Genomic DNA, 27157 nt, shown 5'->3' on the forward strand with positions numbered 1-27157 from the left:
ATACTATACTGTAACTTTTTTGGGGTGTGGGGGGATGACTCTGCTTTGCTGGTGCCCTAAGCATGTGGTTAGTCTACCTATTGGGTAATCCAGCCCCACAAGCCTGATCCTTAGACATAGTAGAATAATCTGTATGGCTACGTCTACACTGGCCCCTTTTCCGGAAGGGGCATGTAAATTTCACCAGTCGTCGTAGGGAAATCCGCGGGGGATTTAAATATCCCCCGCGGCATTTAAATAAAAATGTCCGCCGCTTTTTTCCGGCTTTTAAAAAAGCCGGAAAAGAGCGTCTACACTGGCCCCGATCCTCCGGAAAAAGTGCCCTTTTCCGGAGGGTCTTATTCCTACTTTTGAAGTAGGAATAAGACCCTCCGGAAAAGGGCACTTTTTCCGGAGGATCGGGGCCAGTGTAGACGCTCTTTTCCGGCTTTTTTAAAAGCCGGAAAAAAGCGGCGGACATTTTTATTTAAATGCCGCGGGGGATATTTAAATCCCCCGCGGATTTCCCTACGACGACTGGTGAAATTTACATGCCCCTTCCGGAAAAGGGGCCAGTGTAGACGTAGCCTATATGTTAACTGATAACAGCATTTGTTCTTAATCAAAGCAATCCTATATTTTATCTGTTCTAATATATGGCTTGTGTGTATACTCTTTCTCTCATCCTCTCCAATATTTGGAGAGGTGAGGGTGAAATATTTCACTGAATCAAGTTTCTTGGAAAAAGTTCAGAAAAGGGCAACAAAAATAATTAGAGGTATGGAACAGCTGCCACAGGAGGAGAGATTCATAATAGGGGGACTTTTCAGCTTGTAAAAGAGATGACTAAAGGGGAATATGATAGGTCTATAAAATCATGACTAGCATGGAGAAAGTAAATAGGGAGAAGTTATTTACTTTTTCCCATACACAAAAACCAGGGGTGTCATCAAATGGAATTAGCAGGTTTAAAACAAATGAAAGGAAGTGTTCACACAAGCACAACCCTGTGGACCTCTTTGCCAAAAGATATTGTGAAGGATGGGACTTTAATAGGGTTCAAAAAAGAACTAGAGCCATTCAGGGAGGATAGGGCCATCAATGACTATTAACCAAGCTGGGCAGGGATGATGGCTTTAGCTTCTGTCAAGATAGGGATGGGTGACATGTGATGGATCACTTCAGAGTGACCTGTTCTGGTCATGCCCTCTGGGTCTCCTGGCATTAGCCACTGTTAGATAACAGATTGGGCAAAATGCACCTTTTGGTCTGACTCAGTATGGCCATTCTTATGTTCTTTTTGGCATCTCAGTATATTGCTTGAGTTAGAGCAGCTTCATCTGTGCTTTCTACCTTTTTACATACAGATGTAGAGGGGCATGCTGGCATGGGGGCATAGCTTATTAGTGCTCCTTTCCCCGACTTACTGCAAATAACCCACAAGAACCCCCAAAACCCGCCAGGGGGCTTGAAACCAGTTACTGGGCCTCCACTCAGGCCCTCTCCCGCTGCAATTAAGCGCTGGCTACGATCCACCGTGCAGGGAGCAATGCAACCCTGTGCCACGTGGGCCCTATCCCGGGCACTACTGCCCGCACAGCACCTTTTACCCGCTCGGTCCCGTCTCCTGCAGTCTCTCTCCTCTGCCCTATTCCTCCCCCCCCCCCCCCCCCCGCCGCTTCTTCCACCCTATGGTGCCGCCCTCTACTGCCCTCTTGCCCCCTACGACAGAACTGCCGCCTGGCCGCTCCCGAGACTGATGGTGACGGCAAGGAAGGGCAAGGTCCGGGCAAGGCCTTCAGCCGCTGATACCGAGCATGCGCAGCTCGCTGGAGTGGCATGCGCACTAGCGCCAACGGGAAACCGTTTGGGACAGTGACGCGCGTCGGAGGCCCCCGCGGTGGCAGGGATGCGAGCGCCTCGGGCGGAGTGAGCGACCCGCGGGGCTACGATGGCGACGGCGGGGGGTTCGGGCGGGCCCCCGGAGGCGGCCCCCGCGGCGCTGCAGCGGGAGCCCGTGTATAACTGGCAGGCCACCAAGGGCTCGCTGCAGGAGCGCTTCGCCTTCCTCTTCACCAACGAGCTGCTCAGCGACGTGCGCTTCGTCGTGGGCAAGGGCGGCCCGCGACAGCCCGGCAGCGGCGGCGGGCCCGGCCAGCAGCGCATCCCCGCCCACCGCTTCTTGCTGGCCGCCGGCAGCGCCGTCTTCGACGCCATGTTCAACGGTGGCATGGCCACCACCTCGGCCGAGATCGAGCTGCCCGACGTAGAGCCCGCCGCCTTCTTGGCACTGCTCAGGTCAGGGCGGCACGGGAGAGAAGCCCCAGCTGGGGGAAGGGGGGGAGAAAAAGGCGGGGGCCTGCCCTACTCAAATGCTGGGGTTGGCTCTGCATCTTAAGCTGCTGCCCTTGCGCAGCCCGACAGCAGCTGCTGCGTGTACGCTTGCCCTTGCCCCTCTGGTCGCTGTGTGCCTGGCTCTGCGTGCCAGCGCTTGTAAGCCGGCCGGGTGGAGGAGCCCTAATTATATCCCCTCAGGGCTGATGATGCCTGACCTTCTCGCCATTTCTCACTCCTGCCCCTTGCTTGCTGCTGCATTTTCCTTCGCCCTCCCCAGCTCCCCTACACCTTTGTGCTTTTGTCACTGATTCAGCCTGCTTAATGTATTCGTGACCTATTCGTACCTGGCACAAAACAGATAGAAACCAGGCACAGCCACCGTGTGCTCTGGCAAAGAAGGTCAAACTGCCACTGCTCTGCTCAATAACTTTGTGATTTTGGACTCTTATTTCGTTTTGTACCCTCCTTAGTCTTTTTTCAGTCTCCTGTTGTGCTCCTCTTCATTTTCCCTGAAGAAAATTCATACCTCAGGACAATTAAGTGTCCTTGCAAAGGGATGTACCTTTGAAATAAGACAGTAGGAGATATAGTTTAACAATAGATCTCTCTTTTGTTTGTGTTTCAACGACTTACTTCCAAATAATGCATAAAGGAAGAATTGAATCTCCTGTACTGTGCTCTTATTGATTTGATTCTTATTTGTTATGATTCTTGGATTAAGTAAACAAAAAAAATGTTTCCTGGTGTTGGGTCATTTTTCTTAGTTGGGACAGAGAATTGATTTTCTTGTTTATTCAGTGATAACTTACCCATATGCTAGCTATGACAAGTGGGCATTCCAAAGATTTCAAAGGGATTTCACAGGGAAGTGCTCATCTAACCATTTTCAAACCTATACAAAACTAGCCAATTTTTAGGTAAATGTCTTGTCTGTGGCAATTGTCAATGGCAATTTACATGAGGGGAAAAAGGTTACATTAACTTGAATCAACTGCAGGTAACCCTTAAGATTCTGTTCAGTATGTTCAATTAGATTATAAAAACCAATTAAAATCCCAAGAAATATAGGGCTAGAAAATAATGTCTTTCGATTCAAAGTCCAGACTCTTGCCCTGTCACACTCCTTGGCATATTTACGAGCATTAGTGTTCTTTTACAAGGCTGCATTGTAATAAATGTTCTAGGGGACAAAAATGAGTGCTGAGTAGCAGAATATGATGCAGGTTGTGATCTCCAGTCTATGTATAGCAAATGAGTTGCAGGTAAAGAAGAGGTGGTTGTTGTTGAGACCATAAGTGAGAATTTCCAAACTCTTTGATGTTGGACACCTAGTTGCACTTTTGTGTCCTTGGAAAGTCTCCCTAATCCTAACCCCTATACTGTCAAATCTTAATATAGATGTAAAAACAATGAAGAGTCTGGTATCACTTTAAAGACTAACAGATTTATTAGGGTATTAGAGTATCAGCCTTCATGAGCTACAACCCACTTCCTCAGATATGAGAGAGAGAAAGAAAAGGATACAGAGCTGGCTGGCAGTGTGACAACAGTGCTAATTATTGTTGTCACACTGCCATCTCTGTATCCTTTTTTTTAATGTTGACCAAACCCCCCACAACCAATGAAACAATCTCTAACTGATATACAATATGCCAGCAAAACTTTCTAAGAATCTAGGAGGCCTTTAAGAACAATCTCACAGAAGATCCCCAGATCATTCTGAACTCTGCTTTTTCAACCTATCACTTTAAGGTTGAAGGGGTTTTTTGTTGGGGAAATATACAAGACTTAAACATGGAAAATAATTCCCTCTTATCTACCTACCAAGACAGGAGTTTTCAGTATTTTGTAAAACACTCCTCTGCACTGCTTTAGTTTGTGATGACTATCAATTCCTGCAGAAATACACATTACTTAACTCAGAAATCAGCAGATAAAAACAGGAAGTCAGTCCTCCCTGTTTCTAAGATGCTATTCATGGTAGGTCTGTCTACATGTGCAACTGGAATCTACATCCGTTTTTAAAATTTAAGAAAATCTGCCTCTATCTTCTCTGCTTGCTTTTAATATTAGGGACAAGGAGCAATTAAAATAAAAAAGGTAAAAAAGTTACATTTATTTGCATATAACACATTTAAGCGGAGGAAATAAGCATGAAGATTAGTCCACTCCATTTGAAACTGTATTTTCAGCTCTGTTTTCTGGAAAAAGTATACAGAAAATTAAGAACTTAATGCCCATCAGTAATTGAACAGTCTAAACAGTTGCTCATACTTCTCATTCTTGTCTATGGAAGTATTTAAGTATTTTCCTGCCTTCTAAGAAAATAAAATCACCAGTGCCCACAGAACTGATTGTTTGAGGGCCTAATGAACTTCATTGGGAAAAAAAAATTGGGGAGGGCAGTTGTTCTCTGTCAGGAAATGATCTGGTCTGGGAGATTTGAGGGGTGTCACAGATACTACTATTATACAAAACTAGAGGATTTATCTAGCATTGCTTGGCTCCTTAATTAAATTATATTTTGTTTTTCTTCATTTTAGTCGTTGCTCTGGGGTAGAGCTGGAGATGAGGGGTTCAGTATGCAGGCTGCTCTGAGGAGAGAGGACATCCCCAGCCCTCTCTCACCACTGCAGCTTGGGGCCAGGTGAGAAGTGCCTGTCCATGTCTGCTGCAGCAGGCACAGTTGACAAAGGAGTGCATGTCCTTTGGCTAGGTAACAAACACACAAAGACACAAACTGTCTCAAATAAATTGTATATAGCTGTATCTTTTTCTCCACCTCTGCCCCCTGCTACGCCAGGGGGGTTATAGCTATCTAGGTCCCTGTCTCTGGCCTCTTGCTGTCCTCTGTTGTCATTATATAGTATAACCGGCCCTGCTAGCAGACTTTTCCCTTTCTGTTACACCACTTATGGCTTAGTCACACTCTTGGGCAATAAGCTATACTGACATAATCTCTAGATAAAATAAGTGCTAATCCTTCTTTTTCCCTCTTGTTACTTTGGTATTGTTAAGTATTGATTGTTTTAGCAAAGGCACTGTTTTGAGACCCCTCAACACTGAGGCACATCAAGGTGCTTCAATTTAAACCTGCAATTTAAGTAGCTAACTTCATGTCTGGGCGCTCTCAGAATCTAATCTTGTTTAAAGATCAACATTGTGTCCCTCTTAAACAATATATTGTTGTCCCTCTTAGCCTAAGTGCCAGTGTGGGTGATGCATTGTTGACAGGAGAGCTCTCTCCCATTGGCATAGAGCATCTTCACCAAATGCGCTACAGCTGTGGTGTCCAACATGCTAGACACTAGCCATATGTGGCTATTTGGCAGGTTGAGTGTGGTAGTTCACTATAGCAGTAACCAGTATAGTGGCTTCAGAACTGGTTGGACACCATGGTGCTCCAGCAACACCAGTTGTATTGTTGCATCTATGCTGCTGAAGCTCTTCTAGTGTTAATCTTTAGTCTTGACATTGGAATCCCTGCCTCTGTTAGTATTATTTGTTATGTTTCAACAATATTATGTTTTAAAGATTTATGTATATTACAAGTTATTGTGTATTTCTGTAAGTTTTGATTAGCTCTCCTGGAAATTAGAGAGTAAGTAGTGACAGACTAGGAAATACTTGCTTCAGGGATACAACAGGTTTAAAAACAATTCCAACCGCCAGTGATTGGTACCTTAGAATCAGTACTCCCTGGTCTCAACAAGTAACAGCTTTCAGAAAAGCTAGTTTTGTTGCCTTTGATGCAGACTTCTTGTCTTTTGATTCACTGCTATCATTAAAACCCCAACCTATCCTGCATACTCCAAAACACTGGAGGCAGACCAGAGTTTCAGCTTGTGGCAGAAAAAGAGAGACTTGAGGTTATTGGTTGAAATATTAATTTCCTGCAGAGAGAAATGCTGACTTGAAATTAAGGTGTTATTGCAGTGGAAGTCCTTGATGTGTTTCCTCTTCTGGATGGAAGGATAGTGTACAATTTCTGTGAATTGAGAACAATGATATAGAACTAAAGGATCAAATTGGAGATGATCTGGTTCAATGGCAAAAACTATTTAATAAGTTAAAAGTAATTCTGCCAGTGCAGATGCTTTTCACTAGTTGTACTTCTGCTATATATTTGAGGGAGTTTGTCTGTGTGAGTGTCTGTGTACATCTGTCTGTTTGTTTGTTCAAGAACCCCTCCTAAATGGTAAAAGCTAGGACAACCAAATACAGTATACTGCTTCCTCCTATCATAACTTAAAGCAAGGTAAGGGTTTGACTGTGCCAGGAAAATGGGATGTGCTTATGTCAGGGCTGTTCCCCACTCTGGTACTCGGAGTGCAGAAGGTGAGGGCCCACAAGAGAGCTTCAAAACCTTGCCTCTACAGGCACTGGTTACAAAAACTCCCCCCAGACTCATAATCCACAGATTTTGGGGAATCAATGCCACCATCAATTCCTTTTTGTCCCTAAAAACCAGGGGTGAACACTTGAAATCACCCCCACGGGTATCCCAAGCTCTTTTGCCCCAAAAGAACTTGAAAAGAGGGGGGAAAAAAAGCTGCAGTCTCTGGTAGCTGACCCCTCAGTCAGAGGCATGCAGGTACACACAGACCTTCCAGGACACAAGAATCAAATCCTCACCTTAAAAAAAGTGATTTTTATTACAAAACAAAAGATAAACTTGATAAAGTATACTTGGTTGCTAGATGTTACAGAGCGCTAAGGAAAAGAAATTAAAAAAACTCAAAGAAAAGTCTCTGGGCACAATGCAGGGTAGTCATTGGGGAGGGGAGGCATAGATTCACACAGAGCAGTTCAAACCAAACCACAAAATAAAGAAAATTACCCTGAATGCGACTGGATTCACTTTTCCCTTTTACTTCTGATTTTCTCTTTGTTCAGCCCTCTCCCATACCCTGAATTACTTGGAGACATGTCAGTCCTGCCTGGGTTTAAATTTTTCTGTGTGTCTCAACCCCCGGTTTCTCTCTCCTACACAAAACAGGCAAGACACCTATATCCAGTTGAAATTTCAACACTCTATTTTGGTTGGTTCTCCTGGCCCCAAAACCTTTGCTAGCTACCTGAGCTTAACTCCTTAGTCACCGGGTGCTGGTCAGCACTCCTCCTGTCCATTGCAGCTTGGAATGGGATTGCTTCTCATAAAGTCATACAGAAAAGAGACAGAATCACCCAGCAGGTGAAAGGAGCTGGCTGGGTGCACTCCCTCCTTCCCCTCTACCCCTGTCCAGGACTACCCCAGCTCAATGCCTCCCATCCCCAGGCTTCCTCCCCTTCCTCTCTTCCCCCCCCCCCCCCGCAGCATTTATATGGGAACATGGCTGGCTTTTCCCTTCATCTGGGAGTGAGGGGAAAGTTCAAGCCAGCTCCCTGTACATGCCAGCTCCTGCATGCCCCCCACTTCCCCTCAGTGAGGCAGCAGCACAGAGGGGGAGGGGAGGCAGGCGGGAGATGAGAGCGGGTGCTGGCATAGAAATGGCTAAAAGCCCACTTCCCATTAGTACCACCTTCCCCCCACCATGCATAAACATGTAGCTACTGAATTTTTTTTCAGCGGTTATCTGTTTACACAAATAACTACATTTTAACTTCTCTAGCTGCTGCATCTTAACTACAGGCAGTCCCCGAGTTACGTGGATCCGACTTATGTCAGATCTGCAGTTATGAACGGGGTTTGCTGCCCGTCTCCCTGGTCTGCTGGTCTCCAGCAGACCAGGGAGACGGGAAGCAAAGCCTCTGAGGACGCCGGCAGCGGGACAGCCGCGGCGCGTCTGGGCTGCCCGTGTGCTCCGCGGCTTTGCTCCACGTCTCCCCAGACCAGGGAGACGGGGAGCAAAGCCGGGGAGCACGTGGGCAGCGGACAGCCCAGACGCGCCGCGGCTGTCCTGCTGCCGGCGTCCTCAGAGGCTTTGCTCCCCGTCTCCCTGGTCTGCTGGAGACCAGCAGACCAGGGAGACGGGGAGCAAAGCCTCAGAGGACGCCAGCAGCGGGACAGCCGCGGCGCGTCTGGGCTGTCCTGCTGCCCCCGTGCTCCGCGGCTTTGCTCCGGACGCCTGTGGTACAGCAGCTGGGGCGCTGCCGGTTGGTCCCGTAGCGCCGCTCTGGGCACTACTGGACCAACCCGGCAGCACCCCAGCTGCTCTGCCCCAGGCATCCTGATTCCGCCACTGCTGGTCAGTTTCAGCAGGAGCTGAATCAGGACGCCTGGGGCAGAGCAGCTTGGGTGCTGCTGGGTTGGTCCAGTAGCGCCGAGGAGCGGCGCTACTGGAGCAACCCAGGAGCACCCAAGTTGCTCTGCCCCAGGCGTCCTGATTCAGCTCCTGCTGAAACTGACCAGCGCAACTCTGCCTCGGGCTTCCTGTAGTCAGCCGCTGGTCAGTTTCAGCAGCAGCTGAATCTGGATGCCAGTTCCGACTTACATACAGATTCAACTTAAGAACAAACCTACAGTCCCTATCTTGTACGTAACCCGGGGACTGCCTGTAGTGCCAATTTTTAGTGCAATTCTTTAATTTGTTTTGTCAGTACAAAGAGGCTGTTAATCCTGTTTTTAAACGTAGTTGGTATGTTGAGGTGTTCCTCAGATACATTTCTTTTATCCTTTGGTGTTTGTGTACTATTTCCAGGTTTCTTTATTCAGATGAAGTGCAGATTGGTCCTGAAACTGTTATGACTACTCTTTACACTGCCAAGAAATATGCAGTCCCAGCCCTGGAAGCACATTGTGTGGATTTTCTCACTAAACACCTTAGAGCAGATAATGCCTTTATGCTTCTTACCCAGGTAACTCAAATAAAATTTTGGTTTATTATGAAAATGTTGTTTAAATCATCACCAAAGAGTTACTATTTTACATGGTGTTAGATTTCTAGGTAGTATAGTCTGTGTAGTAATCTGTGTCATACCAATGTCACTCAGCTTGCATGTGTCTCAGCTTCTTGAGTAGGAAATAACATAAAGGAAAAGGGCCTTGTAAATAAACTTATTTTATATATTTATTGGAACATCATAAACATATGGGGCCTGTTCTCTTTTCAGTGCTATTAACATTAATAGTCTAATGAATGAATCTAAGGCTCTCTGAGAACCTTGTCTATTTTGATCCAGTATTGTAGTTTTGACTTGCAATTTCAAATATAGAGATTTGTCTTTGGCAGTGTAATAATAATATTCAGGAAGGAGAATTGGAGAAATCTGATACAAAATCTATTAATGAAGTACATCATTCAAGAGCTGTTTGACACACATTCAAGGAATACTTGAAAGGTAAATTGAGGCTGTCTAAATAGAATGTATCCATTGTTGTGGAGTTAAAAAAGTAGTTGTTTGGGTTACTTCATAAATCTGTTGGTTATAACACCAAATTCAAACCGTTTGTCTGCAAACAATATATTCTCTCCATAGGCTCGATTATTTGATGAACCTCAGCTTGCAAGTCTTTGTCTTGATACTATAGACAAAAGCACAATGGATGCAATAAGTGCAGAAGGTTTTACTGATATTGACATAGGTACGTTGCCTTTTATTATCTTAATATGTATTTAATCTTTGTAAAAGAACTCTACTGACTTGCACTGTTAAACAGTTACCTTTTGTTCAAAGCCTGCACTGAAACATGTACAAGGCATAGGTTCTAAAAGATTCTCATATATAAAAATCTCCACATTAGAGAACTGCCAAAGGCTTAGCCATTAAAAAAATAAATTAGTCCTGATTGACTTGTTTAACTTGACCATATAAATCCTTCTCATCATGTGGGTTTCAGGATATTAGAGTCTTGAAACTGGTGTTTTAACTTGACCATGATTATGATCAGCTTTTTAAAATGTATGCTCACATTGATTAGAACAAAAGTGCAAGGAATTTACCTCAGTACCATTTTAAAAGATGAAGCAAACATTTTTATGTGCTAGTCTATGTTGGCTAATTAGATTATGAATTTTAGTGGTACATTATTATTTGGGCCACTATAGTATAGGAATGTTAAATATCAGTTAATTGAATAGTTGATTAACCGCATGAATTCTTATCGATTACTTGTGCTCCAGCCCCACTCCCAAAGAGCCCTCTGCCACTCTGTGATGCTGTCTCTTTATCAGAGGCAGCAGCATGGGGTGCCATGCAGGAGCTGGTCCCCAAGGGGAACTAGTTTAAAAACCAGCTCCCCTCACAGACTAGCTGCCTATCGCCCAGTGCTGCTGTCTCTGATACAGAGACAGCAGTGCAGAGTGGCAGTAGCCCCTGTCCAGGGCGGGTCTGAGCTCCCAGACTCGGCTCAAGCCGGAACCGAGCCAGGCTGTCTGCCTGCCTGGCTTCTAATACACTTTAAATGCAGAGCTGCAGCAGGGGTAGGTCCCAGACCTGGCACAAGCTGGGACTGAGCCAGCCTGCTGGCCAGCCTGCTAAAAAAATTACTGGTAGGGGAAGGAATGCAAGGAATTTGCTTGTAGTCTAAAGCAAAAACTTATCGATTAATGCTAATCAGTTAACCAACTTCACTATTACATCCCTACTATAGTGTACTCATTTTTTATCGTGGCAGAAGAAACATACACTAACATTAGTATCAGTTAATTTTATAGCACTTGCTATAAATTAGGAAGTTTGAATACAAGATCTAAATGCATTAAAATCAGATGTACCTTGCTGTGATTGTTACACTTTCATATCCTCAAGGCATGTTTGAAGATTTGTTCTGAGATTTGGCTATACATTTCTGTTCTAATAATACTTTGTGTGTGATGTTTGATTAAATCTGGGAAAATAAAATTAAAATAAAACAAAAAGCTTGAATACCTGTTGACTTAGAAGTCTGGAGTGTTTTCCTCTGGCTTGGTCCTGTTTACTATAGATGCCGTATTTATAGAGCTGCCTCTAATTTTGCTTTAGTTCACTACTGTGACTGATACTGCCTGTCATTGGGTTTACAACAAATTGCTGTCAGTCTCTCAAAAAAAGAGAAATTGGTTTTGTAAATTCCTTTGTGGCATGTTGAGTTACAGTTGAAGCATTATGGTTTAATTATTCTTCTTCGAGTGTCCATTTGCCAATCCAGTAGGTCCTGCCTACTTTCAGCTATGAAAGCAGCATATGTGTATTCTTCTTGATTAAACATATTACTGTAAATAGCACAAACTGACAGCAGTTTCCAGCCTGTGAATGGGCTCAGGCCTAGACTCCCAGGAGGGAACAGATTATTGGCAGGAGAATCAATCTCAGTAATGTTTTAGTGTTAGGAAGAGTGTCTGTGTAGAGGTAAGGGGGAGGAAATAATATGAGGTTTTAAATACACAATAAAAAATGGGACAGAAGCTTATTTTGTTGGAGGCCAGGGAAGGAAGAAACAATAGAATTCTATACTAAAATTAATTCATGTATTTGTCTTGGAGCCGGGTGACAGTGGGATGAATTGGAATTCAGAAAAGGATTAAACAGTGAATAAATTAGGCTCAAGTTGATTCAGATTGCCCTTACATATAAAACTAAAGGATAAATTATAAACAAGAAAATGAGTGCTAAGAGCATAATATGCTAATTTGCATCTTTTTATCCACTGTCCCTAGTTTATATGTTCTTTTTTAGCTGCTGACTGTTTGGGACAGGAACTTTTCCTCTTTTCTGTTTGTAAAATACCTGGCATGCCTTTGAATGCAAAATACATACAATCCTTCCTTGCAGCTAGTGCAGATGCATGCTTACTATTTCAGAAAACTACTAACGTTCAGCTACTGAGTTTTCTATCTTACTAATATTGTCTTTTTCTCTTCCCTACGTTTTGGGTGCATCCACACTGCAGTGTACATTCAGAGTTCAAATCTAGCACTCCATCCATTTAAATAGTCTTAACTCAGAACTCTCATTGAGGGGCCTGGACCCCATGGGGGTGAAGAGTTTGAGCCTGACTCAAGCTGGGATAAGCTCTGTTGCATTACAGTATAAAATGCAGCCCCATTGGACTGGTGCTCTGAGTACCTGCCAAAAATATTCCACAGTCCCACATGCTGACTTCTAGGGCACCACCTTGAATGGTGGGGAATTGGTGCTTATACCTGACTGGGGCAACCAGTCATCCTTCTTTGCATTTGAGCCCCTTGGCATGTGGTAGCTTAAGCTTCCTGGATGGGGGCTGGACTAATAAGAGGTCCGTGTCTAGGGGCTCCTTCCTGAAGGCTAAAGTGATAGATAAGGAGTCGGACCTTCTGGGCCTAGGCTGAGAAACAAACAGGCAATGGCCCAGGTTCCTTAATCTAGAAATTAGTGGTTGCCTAGCCCCACTGGGACTGGGAGTACATGGACCTGGCCTATTCTGCTCCACCAGGTTCCAGACCAAAGTCTTGGAACAACAGTCCAAGATGGGGCCAGCAGGGAAACATGAGGTCACTGTCTTGGAAACACAACAGTCCCAAAGTCTCATTTTTCTTAGCTTCTTTTTACTGGCATCTGGTTAGGTTGGTTTCTGAAGTCACTGGGGCCTGGTTCCCCAGCTCTTTGCCAAGCTCACTCTATCCTTCATCTTCTGTGGCCACAACTTGCTTTTCTTCAGGCTGGCTTAGGAGCATCATCATTGTCCACTGCAGCTAACCATAGGCTCCATGGGGAGTTCAGCTCTCTGGAAAGGATATCTGGTTTCTTTTCTGGCGTGAACCCAACTGAGGTGCAGGGTATGGCCCTTATACTTCCTGATCTGTTAGGAAATCTGAAATATGGATGGTTGAATTTGGGCCTGCATACTGCAGCACAGGTGCTGGAGCCTCAAATTGGGACCCAGGATTCAGCAATTCCTAACTTGAGGTTATAAATAAATGCTTAAGACCTAAGTTAACAAATACAGGGTCTGCTGACTGGAGTTCAGCTAAGACAGGGTGTATATTATGGTTTAAATGTATCCTTTTGTGGCCTATGGTCTCCCATGTGCACTCATGATCTGGACAGAAATGAGTTATCTCAGTACTCACTCAGGACCCAGTCCCTTTGTCAATCCAGTTTGAGACACAGTCATGATGGAACTTATATCCAAAACTTGTTTCAAAATCAGTTGGATGCAAAGAAGAAAGTTCAGATTGAGGGTGGATATTCTGGATATTGTTTACAAAAAAAGAAAGTTGAACCACCCTCTCCTTAAACTTCCTGTGTTGGGATTTGTATAACTGCTTGTCTGTGCTCATCCCCACGTTTCACAAGTTTCTTCGATTCTACTTGGATAGGGACTGTTTCCAGTACATGATCCTTTCCATCTGGCACCAACAGTGTTTTCTCCATATTCAGAGTACTGCAGTAACCAGCTCTTAAGGAGGAAGGTAATCCGATTTTTCCACTATTTGAATAAGTTTCTGGTCCAAATACTTAGAAACAGCTCCAATATATCTTGTTCAAAACATCAGTTCTGCATACCTGGTGTGTGTTTTGATAAATGGGGAGGCTAGTAGAGCTGGGCACACTTTCAAATATTTTATTAGAAAATATTCACAGGTCTTATTCAGAAAGTGCTATGATGGGTAAACAAGGGGAAAATATTTAAATTATTTTTAAAATCATAAAATGTGTTGTGTGAATTACTTTAGGAAAAAACCCTCCCTTGTTCTGCCATAGTGCATTCTTCCCCAGGAGTTGGTTTTCATATCATTGTCTCTTTCATCATCTTCTCTAGACAGAGCTTTTTCAACCATTCTAGCCTTGTTTGAGAACTCCTACATCATTCATACCTAACAGTTGGGGCCTTCAGTGTTATGTTCTCAGGTGCAGACATTGTCCAATTGTCTATTCTGTACCCTTTTCAAGTCTTTGTGGGCTGACCAGTTGAGTGCAAGGAGACCCTCCCTTCCTGATTGGGATCCTGAAATCCTTACTTTGGGTGACTAGTTCAGAAGAATCTCAGGAACACCTCTAGTCATCTTTAGGTTCTGGAATGTCATCTACTGCTGCTATTCTTGGCGGGGCTAGGTTCATAGCTTAGATCATATCAAGGCTATAGGAAAATGTTTATTGAAATTCTCTACAGAACTGGTCTGTGTTTGTACAGTGTCTAGCATAATGGGTACTGGGCCATAATTAGGGCTAGCAAGTGCAACTGTGGAATAAATATAATAATTAATTTGCCTTTCCACTTAAATCAGGACATTTCCCAGTCTAAGTAGATGCAATTACAATCTATGAATGTCAGAAGTGATTACTCTTTTCCACAGGAACAATTTTTTTTAGGAAAATGGATATGGTCACATTTACAGAGGTTACCAAAGAAGGACAAATTATCTATAGTCACCTATTAGATGGCCATTACTGAAGCTTTTTCTAGTATCAGCAGCATTCCTGGCATAGATTTGTGCCTATTTTAATAGGTTCTGTGTGAAGAACAAAACTTTCATGTGGAGAGGTCTGTAAAATTATGACTTACACGATCCCACTAAAATTTGGTGTGTGTGTGTGTGTGTGTGTGTGTATGTATAAAAGAGTTGGAACACCTAGTGCAGCTTTTCATTTTTCAGATGTTATGTCTGTCTGTTTAAAAGGTTGCTTTTAATATATCCTTACACTGTATTTTTTTTCTTTTTGTGCATTCTGCTGGTTTTTACATCTCAATAGTTGATCCAGATTGGCAGATGGACACTCAAATGAGGACATTATAATTAATTTGGCTTTTCTATAGTCGTACATTCACCAATCTGCTCGATCACTTCCTTTTTTGATCTTGCTCTAGTTTTGGAAATACTCTTTGGGACAATGAGAGCTGCAGTTTGGCACTATACATAGATATGTAGTCCTAGTCTCAGGAATCAAGAAGAAAGTTCATATGCTGTTTTATAGCAGGAGGCGGGCAGGACAAAACCTGTTGGATTGGATGCTGTACACTGTCCCAGAAGACTGATTTACACGTAAGACAAAATTGTCTTATCTGTGGTGGGTTTTTTGTTTTTTCAGTACATTTATTTAGTCCTTAAACAGATCTTACATGTGTATTTAATCAGTTTTCTGTTCTATTAAAGTAGTTTTGGCTCTTTAATCAAGTAGCTTATTCTTAACTTACGTTGTATAATTTAAAAACTACTTTTCAGATGACTTAACCTGTAAAGACTGAAATTGCTATGAGAGGAGATAATTACTTAAATTTATTAATCACTTTTTTTCTTCAGACACACTATGTGCAGTACTAGAAAGAGACACACTTAGTATTCGAGAAAATAGACTCTTTGGAGCTGTTGTTCGCTGGGCAGAAGCAGAGTGTCAAAGACAGCAGCTGCCTGTGACATCAGGAAACAAACAGAAAGTGCTTGGAAAAGCTTTATCTCTAATCCGTTTTCCACTAATGACTATTGAAGAGTTTGCAGCAGGTAATTGTGGGCTACTTTATCTTACTAATATGTTAATGTAATTTGGAGAAATATGATCTACTAACAGGTGTAAGTTTAGTCCTTTTTCATAACTACCGGGTTAGTAACACATGCATTTCATACCCTGCTGTCAAAGTAGTCCGTCTTGCAAAAATAGCACTAGTTTGAGATAATCATAATAATCTTTGCATGGTTTATTTAAAAAAAAGCTATATGACAATTGAAAACTAATTTCTAAAGCGTATCATTTTCTCAGAAACATGATTCTTCTATTCCTAGGTCCTGCTCAGTCTGGAATTTTGTCAGATCGGGAAGTGGTAAATCTCTTTCTGCATTTTACGGTCAATCCTAAACCTAGAGTTGATTATATTGACCGACCAAGATGTTGCCTCAGAGGAAAAGAATGCAGCATAAACAGGTTCCAGCAAGTGGAGAGCCGTTGGGGGTACAGCGGAACAAGTGACCGAATCAGGTATTTGTCATGAGGTGTCCAAGGAGAAGAAAACATGTGACTCAAATACTGCTTTGTGGTATTGAAAGTAGCAACATACTGATTCAGCATGGATACAACATTTGCTGTCTATTACAAAAAAGTACACTCTATGTGCATATGCATAGATAAAAGCTTTTAGAATAAAGACCAATTCTTGAAGAATAGATTGAGGTATATTGTCACATTTTAAATGGCAACTGTTAAAATGTTCCTTTCAGAGCTCTTCAAAGTAGAGGTATTTTTATGATTCAGGATGCTGAGTCCTTCAGAATGAATCTTGTGGAATATTGGTGCTTTTAACAGTAAAATTGAGGTCTTAGGATGCCATCTCTTGGTTTGCTGTATTATATTGTATATAGGACCAGATCCTGGGCTTGATCCAGCACCTTTTAAATCCAGGGCAGTTGTTCCACTAGGGACATTAGATATTGTGTAATTGAATAGCTGTGCAACTGCATGAAATCTTGGCAGCTATTGACTATTTGATAGTCCCTGGGGATATGGCGGCAGCCAGCGAGTGTTCCTGGCCCCATTCCCATGGTGCCCACTGCTATACAGCGCTGCTACCTCTTTTACAGAGACAGTAGTGTGGGGTGGGAGGCAGGAACTGGTTTATCAGGGGAGCCAGTTTAGAGTCTGCTCTATGGGATGCAGAGCAGTTTTTGTCCATGAGGCAGCAGCATGAGAGGGAGGCAGGTGGCACCATGGACCCGGTGCTGGGGGGAGCTGGCTTTTAAGCTGGCTCCCCACAGAATCAGCCCCTGCCTTCCCCACTTTGTTGCCTTTCTAGGAGGCAGCAAGGGGAGGGGGCAGACACGTCCCCGCTTGAAAGTCGGTTCCCCGCGCGTATCGGCTACAGCCTGCCCCCCTCACCCTTCATGCTGTTGCGTCTCTATCAGAGGATCTGGTGCTTGGGGGGAGAGTCTCCTTAAAGCCCACTCCTCATGGGCACCGGCCCCTGCTCCCTCTTGCTGCCTCTGATATAGAGGCAGCAATGGGGAGGGGAAGTGCATGTAGTCGACAGAATTAACTAATAAGCCAGGGTTTATCGGTTAATCATGTAGTTGACTACACGCTGGCATCCCTATGTTCCACTGACTGAGTTGGGAGCAAGGTCCGACCCCTGTGACTATTGTTGAAATGTGATGCATATAACTAGCCTTTGTCCTGTGTCAGGTTCACAGTTAATAGAAGGATTTCCATAGTGGGATTTGGATTGTATGGATCTATTCATGGACCCACAGATTATCAAGTCAATATACAGGTATAGTAAATTTTTCACTAATTCGCTTTGTAGAAACTAAATTTGGTACAAGGAACAATACTTAAATAAGGCTTACTATGAATTTGATGTGGGCTGAGCAGTTATTCAGTCCAGATAGAGTATGACATATATGAAAATGTGCATTGACTACAACAGTATGATTCTATTGTTTGTCCCTTGAGTATGACTGAGAAATAAAACTAAGCTTTTTCAGCCCTATTCTGTGCAAACTTTTTTTTATTGCAATTCTTTCATGCGTTAAATATTACACAATGAGAAATAATAGGGTCCTGTTGCCAACTGAGATTTGTGGTTGCTAGTACAAGAAAAATTAGGTAGGCATATTATCCTGATATTTTGCTGGCCAAGTTCTACAAGAACTGTCCCAGTTATATGGATCAGGAATTGCCACTGTCAAGGAGAGCAAGAATCCTAGAGGTGTGTTACTTTCTTATTTTTAAGGGGAGAATAGGAATAGTTTTAGCAAGCTAACACAAGAATTATGTGAGATGCATGGAATTTATGGTCCAGAGTATTATCTCTAAAATGAACATAAAATAAAACCAGAATTGTGTAGGCATATGATACTGTAGAATCATAGAATCATAGGACTGGAAGGGACCTCGAGAGGTCATCGAGTCCAGCCCCCCGCCCTCAAGGCAGGACCAAGCTCCACCTACACCATCCCTGACAGATGTCTGTCTAACCTGTTCTTAAATATCTCCAGAGAGGGAGATTCCACTACCTCCCTTGGCAATTTATTCCAATATTTGACCACCCTGACAGGAATTTTTTCCTAATGTCCAATCTAAACCTCCCCTGCTGCACTTTAAGCCCGTTACTCCTTGTCCTGTCCTCAGAAACCAAGAGGAACAAATTTTCTCCTTCTTCCTTGTGACACCCTTTTAGATATTTGAAAACCGCTATCATGTCCCCCCTTAATCTTCTTTTTTCCAAACTAAACAAGCCCAGTTCATGAAGCCTAGCTTCATAGGTCATGTTCTCTAGGCCTTTAATCATTCTTGTCGCTCTTCTCTGTGCCCTTTCCAATTTCTCCACATCTTTCTTGAAATGTGCCACCCAGAACTGGACACAGTACTCCAGCTGAGGCCTAACTAGTGCAGAGTAGAGCGGCAGAATGACTTCACGAGTTTTGCTTACAACACACCTGTTGATACAACCTAGAATCATATTTGCCTTTTTTGCAACAGCATCACACTGTTGACTCATATTCAACTTGTGGTCCACTATGACCCCTAGATCCCTTTCCACCATGCTCCTTCCTAGACAGTCGCTTCCCATCTTGTATGTATGGAACTGATTGTTCCTTCCTAAGTGGAGCACTTTGCATTTCTCTTTATTAAACTTCATCCTGTTTACCTCTGACCATTTCTCTAACTTGCTAAGGTCATTTTGAATTATGTCCCTATCCTCCAAAGAAGTTGCAATCCCGCCCAGTTTGGTATCATCTGCAAACTTAATAAGCGTACTCTCTATCCCAATATCTACATCAGCAAATGTGATATTGAACAGTACGGGTCCCAGAACAGAGCCTTGCGGAACTCCACTCGTTATCCCTTTCCAGCAGGATTTAGCACCGTTAACAACTCTGACTACGGTTATCCAGCCAATTATGCACCCACCTTATTGTGGCCCTATCTAAGTTATATTTGCCTAGTTTATCAATAAGAATATCATGCGAGACCGTATCAAATGCCTTACTAAAGTTTAGGTATATGACATCCATCGCTTCTCCCTTATCCACAAGACTCGTTATCCTATCAAAGAAAGCTATCAGATTAGTTTGGCATGACTTGTTCTTCACAAACCCATGATGGCTATTCCCTATCACTTTATTACTTTCCAAGTGTTTGCATATGATTTCCTTAATTACCTGCTCTATTATCTTCCCTGGGACAGACGTTAAACTGACCGGTCTGTAGTTTCCTGGGTTGTTCTTATTCCCCTTTTTATAGATGGGCACAATATTTGCCCTTTTCCAGTCTTCTGGTATCTCCCCTGTCTTCCATGATTTTTCAAAGATCATAGCTAAAGGCTCTGATACCTCCTCTATCAGCTCCTTGAGTATCCTGGGATGCATTTCATCAGGACCTGGTGACTTGCTGACATCTAACTTTCCTAAGTGATCTTTAACTTGTTCTTTGTGTATCCTATCTTCTAAACTTACCCTCTCTCTGCTTGTATTCACTACGTTAGGCACACCTCCAGACTTCTCGGTGAAGACCGAAACAAAGAAGTCATTGAGCATCTCCGCCATTTCCAAGTTTCCTGTGACTGCTTCTCCCTCCTCACTGAGCAGTGGGCCTACCCTGTCCTTGGTCTTCCTCTTGCTTTTAATGTATTTATAAAAGGTCTTCTTGTTTCCCTTTATGCCTGTAGCTAGTTTGATCTCATTTTGTGCCTTTGCCTTTCTAATCTTGCCCCTGCATTCCCGTGTTGCTTGCCTATAATTCATCCTTTGTTAGTTGTCCTAGTTTCCATTTTTTATATGACTCCTTTTTTATTTTGAGATCATGCAAGATCTCCTTGTTAAGCCAAGCTGATCTTTTGCCATATTTTCTATCTTTCCTACACAGCGGAATTGTTTGCTTTTGGGCCCTTAACAACGTCCCTTTGAAATACTTCCAACTCTCCTCAGTTGTTTTTCCCTTCAGTCGTGCTTCCCATGGGACCTTACCTACAAGTTCTCTGAGCTTATCAAAATCTGCCTTCCTGAAATCCATTACCTCAATTGTGCTGGTCTCCCTTCTACCTTTCCTTAAGATCATGAACTCTATTATTTCATGATCACTGTCCCCCATATTGTCTTCCACTTTCAAGTTCTCAACTAGTTCCTCCCTATTTGTTAAAATCAAATCCAGAACAGCTTCTCCTCTGGTAGCTTTTTCAACCTTCTGAAACAGTTGTTCCTACTAGGGTTGTGAAAGGTTAACTGGCAACTGGTGGGAGATGGAGCAGCTCTCTGCCTGCCGTGGGCAGGGGGCTGCTCCAACCCCACAAGTGGCCCACCATGGACAGGAGCTGCTCTCGTTTGGAGCAGTTCTAGGCGATGGTGGCAGCCTCAGCCCCAGCTGGGCTGGAGTAGTCCCCAGTTCAGATCCCACTTTAGTTATTTACCTGGTCAAATGTTAGGTCAAACTAACATTTAATCAGGTAACTGATGAAGTGGGATTTTACGTCCCTAGTTCCTGCATTCTTTCAAGAATGCAATGATATGCTTGAAGATCTGTCAGTGTGTACTAGAGATGTTAAATTTAGATTAGGTAATTAATCAAATAGTTGATGGGATTTCCATTGACTACTCAATTAGTCTATAAGGGCACCTCCACCTTTGAACTATAGCAAGAACCCTCCCTGGCTCTTGCTGGCTCTTGCTACAGTTCTAAAGCGAAAACCCCATAGGGAGCGTGGGACCAGTCGGGGACCCCCGCTGGCCCCGTGCTCCCTTCTGCACCTCAGACTTTGAAATGTACAAGAGCCCCAGCAGGGCTCTTGTACATTTCAAAAGCAGAATTGCAGCAGAAGCGGCACAAGCAGAGACTGCTTTAGTCCCCTCTCGTGCCGTTCCCCGCTGTGCCTCTTACCTTCCCTGCTCCCCATGGAGACAGTGCTGGAGAAAAACGTTCCTGTTCCTCCACCTTGCTGCCCCTCTCCAATAGAGGCAGCAAAGGGGGAGAAGTGACTATTTGCATCACTTTTTGAGTATCCGATAAGCTTTTCTTATTGGATAGTCGACTAGTCTCTTACACCCCTAGGCTGTGACCAGACTCCATGCCTCCGTCGACGGAGGCATGTAGATTAGCCAGATCGGAAGAGGGAAATGAAGCCGCGATTAAAATAATCGCGGCTTCATTTAAATTTAAATGGCTGCCCCGATCTGCCGATCAGCTGTTTGTCGGCAGATCGGGAGAGTCTGGACGCGATGCCCCGACAAAGAAGCCTTTCTTCATCGACACAGGTAAGCCTCGTGAAACCAGGTTTACCTGTGTCGATGAAGAAAGGCTTCTTTGTCGGGGCATCGCGTCCAGACTCTCCCGATCTGCCGACAAACAGCTGATCGGCAGATCGGGGCAGCCATTTAAATTTAAATGAAGCCGCGATTATTTTAATCGCGGCTTCATTTCCCTCTTCCGATCTGGCTAATCTACATGCCTCCGTCGACGGAGGCATGGAGTCTGGACACAGCCCTAGTGAGCACCTGTTTGTTTATAAATATATGTATTCTTTAAAGGTGTCCTGGACAGCAGTATATGTTTACTTAAGTCCTAATATTTCTCCAGGACATTTTTAATTTTTTAAATAGGTTGATATTCCTGGGTCTTGCTTCTCAGCACGACAGGCTGAATTATCCCATTCATTAAAATTCCAGATCTGTTAATTGTCTCATCAGCAGATTCCCCCACTGAGCTTGTACTACCCTTTGTGTTAAATTGGATGGAACAGGGAACCTGTAATGCTTATTCTAATGTAAATAGTCTTCTTTGGAGTGAAAGCATCTGTTTATTCACATCTTACACACCTTTGTAATAATCTTTGTACAAAATGTGTTTTATAGGGTCACATGTGAAAACTAATAACTCATTATTCATAATATCATAGTGAAATATATGTAGCAACAGTACATGTAAAGTTATGAATTCCCTCTGTATGATATTCTTAGCATAAGATAAAACCAGAAAGCCCCTGCCTAGGCAATAAGTTATTAAATAGGCCCATTAGCAGGAGAAAGAGGTGACAGGAAATGGAACAATTTGCATTTCAGTAAAAACAAGTGGGGAAGAAAGCATTGATCTTCCTTCATCATCAAACTCCATGTTGCCTTCCTTACTGCTTGGATAAATTTTACTCTGAATAGTAATCTTCAGAAGAATCTTATTTCCAAGGTTCACTGGACTATAAAATAAAGGAATAGGGAACCCAGATTCTTAAGGCACAAGCAACTTTGGGCCTTTAGGAGAAAACCTGACCAAGGAAAGGGTCAGGTACCATCTTGCTTGCAAGGGGCAATGGCAGTCTTGAAAAAATGCCTTGAACAAAAACTTCTAGATTAAGTTTTAGTTCTCTAGATATGTTTTCACTTGTATTTGTTTGTAGTAATTTCTAACTTTATCACTTATTTGAAGAGCTGTTGGATCATGGCTCCATTAGGAATGTCAGCATGTAGACGGCTACATGATTCACTGATAAGCCTAGGTTTATTGGTTAATCCTGTCAACTACACTCACCCTTCCCTCCTCCATTTGCTGCCTCTGTATCAGGGGCAGCATAGGGCAGACGGGAGCTGGTGCCTGTGGGGAGCAGCCTGGACAGCATGGCGCAGCAGGCAGGAAGCTGTTTTTTAAACCGACTGCCCTCGTAGACCAGCTTCCACCTGCCACCCTGCACTGCTGCCTCTGATACAGAGGCAGCAGTGTGGGGTGGCAGGGTCTCCCAGGAGTGGGGTCAGAAGCACACTAGCTGCCAGTCCTGCCCTCAGGGACTATCAAATAGTTGTGTAACTGCTAAAATTTTGTGCAGTTACACTCTGTCTAACATCCCTAAGCTACAGGTATACACAGACACTGCGGGTGTGACCTGCATGCTGGTAAGCTGTTTGGAAGTGGCCTACGTTGGGAGCTACAACAACAAACCATTGTGAGGTGGACAACAACAAAACCTCTTGCTAGTTTGAACTGTATCCCAGAATGAGACAGTTACCTATGTTGATGCTGGGTTGGATTTTTTTTTTTTGTGACTAGAGTTTTCTTCAAAACTGTAAGCTAGTTAACAAGGAAAAGGACACACTTTTATTTTTTATTTTAATACAGATAATTGAATATGAAAAAAATCAAACACTGGGACAAAATGATACTGGATTTAGTTGTGATGGAACTGCTAATACATTCAGAGTTATGTTTAAAGAACCTATAGAAATTTTGCCAACCATCTCCTACACAGCTTGTGCAACACTCAAAGTAAGCATACCTTAAGAGTAAGAGTGTAAAATGAATGTAATAAAGTTGTTTGGAATCTGTTTTACCCAGCTTTAAACCATTATCTGGTAGGGAAACATCCTCTAAGTCTCTTTTTTTTTTTTCTAAAGCACATCAAAAGCAAAACTAGACAATTAGTTTTGGAGTAGGCTGTTAAGGGGATGGTGGAGCTGATGTGACTTTATGCCTTTTGAGTGCTGAGCTGTTCCAGGAATTGGAGCAAATCTCACTGTAACTATTGTCTGCTGCCTATGGACAACAACTTTTCCTACATTTTTCAGCATTGCAATTCTTCTCTCTATTGCTCTCAGCCCATCTGTGACATGTCCCCTATATTAGAGTTTGCGAGAGAGCCCTTGAAAGAGAGCCAGTGTCTATTCCTCCGTGCCTGCATTGGAGAAATTCTCCTCAAGGCCAAAGCTGGGATTATTACACAATTCTACCTGGCGTACTAGGGCTGGAATAAAAATGGAAATCTCCTATGGGATGCTTCTTTTTTATTGTGTGGTAGTTGTTTCCTGTAAGTTTAATGGAGTGTCCCGTTTGTAAGTAGACAAATTTTGAGATGCAGAGTTTTATAACTTTAGTGGCTGATTTACTTTCAAAAAATGTTACTACCTGATAGAATTTTGAAGCTGTTTATTTGCAACGGTGGAAATGTGCATTTGCAATAGTGTTAAATTTGCATCAAAACTTGAATCTATCCTTTGTGTTAGCTGTAGATATCTTCCTCAATAATCAATTATATACTTAAAAATGTTTTAAATTTTCTTAAGCTCAGATTTAACTGTTACCTGTATTACTTCTACTAAAAAAAGCTCTCCATTAAACATAATGGGCTGCTTTGTCCATTATTAAAAGCTCCTGAGTTTTGTTTTGTTTTTTTGGGGGGGAAAGTTGTGAGGGGTTTTTTTGGTGGGGGGGGGGAAGGATAATAAAAATAAAAAGTTTTTAACAAATCTGCGTACCAGAAGTTCCTAACACTTTAAAGATTAGTACAGGCTTATATAGTGAATACACACAATACAATAATTTTGGCATATTAGTTGCCAGATAAAGAGCAGACAAAGTGTGTTTGAATTCTCCTTTCAAAGGTTATAATAAGCTCCAGGACTCTGTGGTACCTGTGGAGAATCTTGAATAGTACTAGTATAGGATGTCATTAAAATTTGTGTGTGTGTGATAGTTTTATATAAATTAAATCTTTCTGCTCACTAAATAACTAAAGTGGAGAAAATGTAGCTAACTTCTTTTGTTGTTTATATTAGGGTCCTGATTCCCATTATGGTACGAAAGGATTGAAGAAAGTAATCCATGAATCTCCCACTGCTAGCAAAACCTGCTTTTCTTTCTCTAGTTCACCTGGTAACAACAATGGTACATCGATAGAGGATGGACAAATACCAGAAATAATATTTTATACATAATTACACAGTATAGTACATCTGCTATAATACAGCAGCAATGTATAGACTGATATTGATTTAAAGTACTTTCTATTGGGGGCAGTTATTAAATTCTATGAAATTAACATAAATATATAATCTCCATGTGTAATAAGAATTAGAAAATTTCTTATAGGAGATATCAGAAAAATCTATTTTTCTCTCTGCATGATTGGCAGGGTATCAGTCAGCTAACAGATGTAATTCCTTTTACCTTTACAAAACCTTGAAAATAAGAAGTACTCTCTATTGTAAAGGTATTTTTAAACATTTTCTTGTGTTTTGTTGTTGGTCTTTTTTTAAACTTTCTGACTCCTTACATTGTCTTCAGCAGTTGGTGAAATTATCCTTAGATCTTTGAGTTTGTTATGGAATTTTGGGTTTTTTTCCTTTAAATATGCAATATCTATATTACTTTGTCCCAGATTGCATTTCCTTCTAAAATATGGACTCAATTGACAACTTTAGTTACAGCAACAAAACTGGATTTATATTCTTTTTCTTAAATGAGCCATGAAGAAATATGTGGGTTAAAACTGTAAACAGTACCTGGAATTGTATTAAAGAAATATAGCACACACTTATCGTTGAGATCTGCAATGTACAATATTTGAATGCCCTTGGTTTCATTCAGAAATGTGTATTTTACAGTAATGCACTAGAGCATGCGTGTAAGTTGGTATGGTGATGACTATTGTTTATAAATATGTCTGCAACATTGTATAATGTGACGATATGAATATGCAAGACTTCCGTTAATAGTATTCTAGGACCTGGATGCTCAAGCATTAACACTAAAATCTTGATGTGATTTAACTTTTTCTGTTTGTGCATTTAGTTCCAGAGAATATCTACAAATGGTCTGAAGCAATGCAGTCCATTGAAAGGTGCAGGGAATATACAGTGTACTCTGTAGCATTCTGTGCAATTGTTTAAACAACATGTGAAAATTCCATTCATCCCACGGAATCCTGCACACTCCTATAAACCATAACCACAAGAAACTAGTATGTAATTGAAAGCACTGACTATTTCTCTAATGCTCTACATTACAGGTTGAAGCTCTCTAGTCTGTCACTCTTTGGTTCAGCAATATCCATGGTCCAGCATGGTTTTAGATAGCCAGATGTCCACTTATCATGGGTATGGCCAAGTCTCCTGCAGACCCATAAAATTTGTTTAGTCACCAGTCCTGGTTTTCAGTGTTCTGTGCTGCTATATAGTGCTATTATATCCCTAAACGTCTTCTAAGAGCCCGGTAAGCAGTGGCAGTGTTGGTAATGTGGCTAGACAATATTGACTTCCTGTGGTTTGGTAAGCTTGGCACTGGGCAGGTTCCATGGGTGCTGGATTAGAGAGATTTAACCTGTACTAGTGTACAGCATTCCCTCTTTAAAATTTTTACATCCATGAGTGGAGTGAATTTTTGTCTTGTGCACTTGTGAATTTTTGTCCTGTGTCCAGTTCTGGGCGCCACATTTCAAGAAAGATGTGGAGAAATTGGAAAGGGTACAGAGAAGAGCGACAAGAATGATTAAAGGTCTAGAGAATATGACCTATGAAGCCAGGCTTCATGAACTGGGCTTGTTTAGTTTGGAAAAAAGAAGATTAAGGGGGGACATGATAGCGGTTTTCAAATATCTAAAAGGGTGTCACAAGGAGGAAGGAGAAAATTTGTTCCTCTTGGTTTCTGAGGACAGGACAAGGAGTAATGGGCTTAAAGTGCAGCAGGGGAGGTTTAGATTGGACATTAGGAAAAAATTCCTAACTGTCAGGGTGGTCAAATATTGGAATAAATTGCCAAGGGAGGTGGTGGAATCTCCCTCTCTGGAGATATTTAAGAACAGGTTAGATAGACATCTGTCAGGGATGGTGTAGGTGGAGCTTGGTCCTGCCTTGAGGGCGGGGGGCTGGACTCGATGACCTCTTGAGGTCCCTTCCAGTCCTATTATTCTATGATTCTAATACTGAGGTCATGCGTGCTTGTTCGGACGTGTGCCTCTGTGGCACCTAAGTTATAAACCTCTCCCTTTTCCCCTTTGCTGCTGTGTTTCCCATCCTCCCCTCACCATCCTCTGCTGTCTTGGCTCCTGCCCTTCTTACTCCCCTCAGCCCTCCTGGGTCTTACCCCACCTTTCCACCCTCCCCCCCCCCGCTTCTCCTCTAGCTCCCTTCCCCATCCCTTCTTCTAACACCTCCCTTTACCCACCTGCCCTGTCTCTCTCCTCTGTTCTCTAGTGCCCATCTCTCCCCTCCCCATGTCTGCCGTTCTGCTTTATCCCCACAATGCCTTTGGCACCTGCACC

At 42.7% G+C, this 27157-nt stretch overlaps 1 protein-coding gene across 1 annotated transcript; it reads left to right on the plus strand.

Annotated features, from left to right (window-relative positions):
- Positions 1–1812: 1812 nt before the first annotated feature.
- BTBD1 (BTB domain containing 1) lies at positions 1813–25667 on the plus strand. The gene is made up of 8 exons (XM_006139243.4): positions 1813–2277; positions 8958–9114; positions 9736–9841; positions 15459–15656; positions 15936–16128; positions 17326–17413; positions 23242–23388; positions 24675–25667. The coding sequence occupies exons 1-8, from the start codon at positions 1931–1933 to the stop codon at positions 24831–24833; spliced, it is 1395 nt and encodes a 464-aa protein (XP_006139305.1). The 5' UTR covers positions 1813–1930; the 3' UTR covers positions 24834–25667.
- Positions 25668–27157: the final 1490 nt, after the last annotated feature.

Source organism: Pelodiscus sinensis, chromosome 14, assembly GCF_049634645.1.
Source record: "Pelodiscus sinensis isolate JC-2024 chromosome 14, ASM4963464v1, whole genome shotgun sequence".
NCBI lineage: Eukaryota > Metazoa > Chordata > Testudines > Trionychidae > Pelodiscus > Pelodiscus sinensis.

What these genes read in the sequence shown, in the direction of transcription:
- BTBD1 (XM_006139243.4), top strand. Translation starts at nt 1,931, where the DNA reads ATGGCGACGGCGGGGGGTTCGGGCGGGCCCCCGGAGGCGGCCCCCGCG. An exon ending in ATTATCAAGTCAATATACAG is followed by an intron (nt 17,414 to 23,241) that starts GTATAGTAAATT and finishes ATTTTAATACAG; the next exon opens with ATAATTGAATATGAAAAAAA. An exon ending in CAGCTTGTGCAACACTCAAA is followed by an intron (nt 23,389 to 24,674) that starts GTAAGCATACCT and finishes TGTTTATATTAG; the next exon opens with GGTCCTGATTCCCATTATGG.